Source organism: Amphiura filiformis, chromosome 1, assembly GCF_039555335.1.
Source record: "Amphiura filiformis chromosome 1, Afil_fr2py, whole genome shotgun sequence".
NCBI lineage: Eukaryota > Metazoa > Echinodermata > Ophiuroidea > Amphilepidida > Amphiuridae > Amphiura > Amphiura filiformis.
The window spans coordinates 3,202,604-3,208,406 of record NC_092628.1 but is presented as its reverse complement, the minus strand read 5'-3'; the positions used below and the strand labels follow the sequence as shown (position 1 = coordinate 3,208,406).

Here is a 5,803-nt window from a genome sequence, read left to right as displayed (position 1 = left end):
TGATGACTGAAAAAGGGACATGGGTCAGTCCGGGGGATCGGGGGGGGGGGATTCTGGGGGTCCCAGCTGAATAGAGACCTTAGCTACTGTTCCGAAAGTCAGAAAAAGACAGTTCTGATTGCTTTAAAAGTATAATAAATCAACTCAGAATATTTCAAAACCTACAAAATAACTTTAGTTTTACGAAAATAGGTTGTTAACTGGCTAACATGCTGTTTTGGGGGTCCCAAAATGGATGACCCCCCAGAAAAAGGGAGGGCGTCGGGAAAATTTGAACCCCGTCAATTTATAATAGTTTGGACCCTTTAGAACCCAGAACTGCCAAAAAATCAATTTTAGGAAATGTCCTTCATAATGTTCTGCACCAGCAGTAAAATGTTAATTGTCACTGGATGCCCCTGAAATGACCAAATAATGGTAAAAGTTGTTCTTGTATTGACCAAGAAAAGAGGATTAGGTCAAGAAATGTAATGATGACTGAAAAAGGGACATGGGTCAGTCCGGGGGATCGGGGGGGGTCTGGGGGTCCCAGCTGAATAGAGACCTTAGCTACTCTTCCGAAAGTCAGAAAAAGACAGTTCTGATTGCTTTAAAAGTGTAATAAATCAACTCAGAATATTTCAAAACCTACAAAATAACTTTAGTTTTACGAAAATAGGTTGTTAACTGGCTAAAATGCTGTTTTGGGGGTCCCAAAATGGATGACTCCCCAGAAAGAGGGAGGGGTCGGGAAAATTTGAACCCCGTCAATTTATAATAGTTGGACCCTTTAGAACCCAGAACTGCAAAAAAAAAATCAAATTTAACACTTTAATCCTACGGGAGCTGTTTTCTTGACATACCATACTACACTATATTGCAAAAACAAGTTTACCTCTTTTCGAAGAAAATAATTATTACATTACAAGTTGGCACTCGTTGCAATTTTTTATGCGTATTTCTCCTGAAAAAAGAGATATTGCGTGAGTAAAATTCGGCCGACTCGTACGTGTTCTTCCCCCGTTTGAAGCGAAATTAATTTTCAAGGCAGCGGGCGGATGACGTAAGTAAATGAAGCGGACACAATATCATGCGCTCATTTACTTGTGTTATACAATCGCAATCACTTTGACAAGTTTGACATTAGCAACAATAAGTTGTTCTACTATTTACCATAACAATGCTGCATAACGATATGCAGACTATTGTTCTCATTTGGGAAACAAAGCCTCACACAATATTGTTACTATGCGTTTGCTTTGTAATGATTCATCCAACTGAAACTATATATAATAATTATAGCATTGCAATATCGCACATGGAAATCAGATACATGATTTTGTGGACTTAACACGGTTTATATACTAGTCTCAGATTGATCACGCTCAAATTCTAAGCTCAAATAATTTTTTTATTTTTAGTCGAAATATTTCTTATGATATTGATATACATATGAATTGTAATATCACAATTTACTAATATATAAAAAAAGAAGCGGCTGATTTTTTCACATGTTTAAAAACCATTAAATTTGTAACACTTAATTCAGAGTTTTTTCTGTGAACAACAACAGTATACGTTCTGTGCATTGTTTTTTTGCGGAATATCAATTTTAAACGTCTTATTTTCTCAAAAAAAAGAGTCATTTTCATTGTCCTCATAATATTACCTGTGACGGTGATTCTCTAAGTTAACCATCCGAATAACTTAAATTTTGGTCAGATTGTATACCCTGATGAAACTTTTCATTTTTACGCAAAAAAGAGTCTATTAAATGCACGGATGTCATGGCAACGACCGCCGTGTTGGTTTTTTAGGGTTTGCTCGGTTCTATTTAAATTTGACGTATATGTTTGTGATAATCATGTCTATGAAGAAATATTTGATAAAACATTCAGTTTTAGCGGTAGATTCATTTAATCCAGCAGATGCATATGATTTGATTGGAATACTTTCCCTAAATTGGTAAAATCATATTAATTTCAAATAATGTAGGTTGTTATTTATTACTTTCTTTAATATTAACACGATTTTATTGTTGCTTTCTCTCTTTGAAATGAACATAGATAAAACAAGATCTCCAGCAGATTATACGAATCAAAGGTGAAGCCGTGAGTGCCATCACTCTGACGTCATGTCTAAACCAGATTTACGAACATACATTAAGGGCTTCCTCAGTGTTGCCACTCTCGCCGTGGTCTATTTCGTGTTTCACAGTTACCATGGTAACAGGAAATTGGTGCAACCCGTACCCATCCATTTTGAGAAAACAAAGTTATATATGGACCAGCTATCAGCAAATAATAGACCAACAAATGAAAAGCCAGAGGCAGATGTCCAACATGTAATTATATTTACAATAAGACGTTCTGGATCAACATTCTTAAGTGAAATTTTTAACCAAAATGATGAGTACATGTATTTCTTCGAACCTTTGCGATCATACGAACTCATGAAGGAAAATAACAGCGATCACTTGGTACCTGATATAAGGTCGTATTCCAAGCAGCTTCTGCCCGCTATATATCACTGTAACTTTACAGAGGTGCCAATTTGGACTCATTTACCAGATCTTTGTTTCCACCTTGGTGGTTATGACAGGATACGGTCATTGTCTTCTTATTGCAAATCAAAGCAATTTCAAAATGATATCAACAGTGATGACGAAAAATATCTCAGCTCAACGTGTAGAAAGTATAAAGGGGTAGCTATTAAAACTATACGAGTTTTCGACATACAACATTTGTATGATCTAGTTATTGATCCTACACTAAATGTTAAGGTAATTTGTCTAGTACGAGATCCACGTGGTATCATAAATTCCAGATTTAAAGCTCTAAAGCAATTTGAACAAGTGAAAGCTAAGAGAAAGAATCCACTTTTGAAGGGCGGACCAGAACCAATACGGCCAAATGAAGTATCGCACATATGTGCACATATGGAGAGAAACCTGAAATATTGGTTAGACACGCCGGAATGGTTAAAGGGGAGATATAAGCTTGTTCGTTATGAAGATTTTGCGGGAAGCCCTATTTCAGTTACTAGGGATATATACAACTTTATTCAAATGCCATTACCGGTTAGTGTTACTCATTGGTTAGATATAAACACTAGACAAACTGCTAACATAAGCAAATTAACAAATGCAATAACGACACGAAACTCTAACGTTACAGCCTATCAATGGCAAACAGAGTTAGCGAGAAGTGTAATAGATGAGGTGCAGCAAAAGTGTAAGAACACTTTAGACATATTAGGATACGAGCATGTTTAGCTTCCCGGAGCTTTGTCGTGTTGATAACTGTTTGTATTATTTCACTCTGTTTCACTGAAGATCCGCATATTTTACGCAGACCATTTTTCAAGCAATTTTTAGCAAGCCGTTTGGAAATTTTAGCCCCCCCCCCCCTCATATTTATTACACAGCCCCCAAGACACAAGAAATCAGCATAAAAACAATAATGTAAATATTAACAGATTTTCCTTTCGCGAACTTGGTCACGTGACCAAAATTGGAAACAACGCTTTCCCGAGATAATTTGTCAATAAAATTTGGCTCAACATTGTTGAAACAAAATTTGAAAAAAGGATTCCGTTTCAAAATGGCGGTCAAAGTTTTTGTCGGCATTTACCGTGGGTGCCGAGACACTTTAAACGTTTCAAAAAATTATTGAAATTAATTCAATAATGTTTCTGACATTTGTCAATAATTGTAATGTAATTTCAAAATTCTAGATTTATTTAATTTGATAACAGTAACAATGGTTGGAATTCCGAAAGGTGGTTTAAACCTAGGTTTAGCTAAACCCAGGTTTAAACCTAGGTTTAAACCTAAGTTGCGTTTCCCGTAGCTGGTTTAAGTTAAACCTGGGTCTAAAGCTGAGTACTAAAGTCGCAAAAGCCGGGTCTAACTTAAACCTGGCAGGGGATAGGTTTAAGTCCAGGTTTAAGTGCATTTGTCTGCATGCCAACCACGGAAGCCTGCTTGTTACGGAAGCGGACCACTGCACTTCGTGGTATTTGCAACTGGAAAAATGTGCCACAGAACCAATTTTTGGAAGTCATAATAAAAGGATTATGTTCCATAATGAATAGAGAAGAGTTGTGAGAATTGTAACCAGAGTTTGAAAGCGGAGGTGATCGGCCAAGCGTGTACACAGCTCCAGGGACACAGCTGCAATCATGGACATGGCAGTGGCAGTGCAATACACGGCAGTGACAGTTTTACCACTTAAAAGCCCCTATATATGTAAATCTTCACTCATTATTAGTGACGATTTTAGGCTGTGGTATTGTTTAGTCAAGCTTAGGAATCGATTAGGTTAGGCAGTAGGCTTAACAAATTACATGTAAATACCCTGTACATGAGAATAGCCTAGCCGAGGCTTTGTGGATTTGTATCAGTAAACGAAGCTCGGACAGAGCTTTTTCAAATATTTATCAAAGTCCAGGCTTTTTTCCAAGTTCCAAGTTTCCGAGTTCCAGCTTGAAATGAAGCAGCTTGAAATTAAATGAAGATGTAAGGACTCAGGAGTTACTCACGGTACGTAGAGTGATGTCGTGGTGTTAGAAGCCGGTGTAGAAGTAAAACGTTTAGGCCTACCCGGGAGGCCTACCCCATCAGGCGGCCCTGGCCTGGTCATGATGGTCACTAGACAGATATTTTCCGTAGGCATATGTTCTTCAAGAGTTTGTCCATGTACAAAATAGACATGGCTTTAAGTTCAAGCTTGGTAGTGGAACATCCTAGGCCCTAGCCTTGGCGGTCTCTACCATTTTGGCATGTGATGACATGCCCTACATAGGTCCTATGTTTACAGGCTGGCTAGGCCTGGACTTGTGCCAGACAAAATAACAAACGTAGATTTCATATTAAAATAATTAATTAGGCGGAGCTTCAAGTTCAATAATAAGTCTGTAAACATAGGGCCTATGTAGGGTATTCATCGTGGTATCATGAAAGTTTGGTCCAACAGGCATAATATCAAGCATATAATAAAATAGACTGTTCATCATCCTGTGACTGATTAATTTTATAGAATTCTCAGTGCTCACTGAAGTATTTGAGATACCATCACAGGGGTGGAATTTCGTTCAGTGCCACGGGAATCCAAGTGGATTCTCGGAGGAGATTTTTGCGAGAGTCCATGGATTCCCGCAAACGGATTCTCGTAGTACAATCTTGCGGGAGTCCAAAATAAATTGGCAAATTTGTGCTTGCTTATACAATGTAGATCATTTTGGGCAGGCAAGGTACATGCATTATGTAAAATGCATTCAGTTATAAGGGTGTAGAGAATGCAAATAAATGATTGTCAAATAACACTAACAAAGTTGGTTTTTAAAATGTGTGTTGTCCCTTCACTACCATAAGTCATCGCGTCCCTTGCAACTTTACATTTATATGTTGATGCTATTTTCTGGCAATGCGATTTACACACCTTTCAATAAGCTTTAATTTCCTTCGATTCGAGCCGTCTTCGTCATGTTCGTTGTACTCAAATAAATAGTTTTCTCTTAAATCGTCCTCCCACTTCATTAGTCCGTCCTTTGATATTGCTTTACCGGTACCCGTCCTGCTAGCCATTGTCACTCGCTCAGAAATGATCTAAAATCAGGCCCAAAATCGTTTAATTTAACACATTCCAACGTGCGGTAACCTTCCAAACACATGTGATTGGCGATGACAGCGTGAGAGCGCAGAGTGCAATTTTGACAGTCGTAAACATTTACCACAAGGTCCGATATATCCGGAAGTGAGCACACGATTTTGGCTTTTATTTCTTATAAAAAGAATTATGGGTAAAATGGGCGAGGGGCTGGC

At 37.9% G+C, this 5,803-nt stretch overlaps 1 protein-coding gene across 1 annotated transcript; it reads left to right on the top strand.

The window, feature by feature from the left end:
- The first annotated feature begins 2,113 nt into the window (after positions 1–2,113).
- Positions 2,114–3,253, top strand: LOC140169274 (carbohydrate sulfotransferase 1-like). The gene has a single exon (XM_072192533.1). It carries the CDS (start codon positions 2,114–2,116, stop codon positions 3,251–3,253), a length of 1,140 nt encoding a protein of 379 aa, XP_072048634.1.
- Positions 3,254–5,803: the final 2,550 nt, after the last annotated feature.

Coding starts and splice junctions, on each gene's coding strand:
- LOC140169274 (XM_072192533.1), top strand. CDS start 2,114: ATGTCTAAACCAGATTTACGAACATACATTAAGGGCTTCCTCAGTGTT.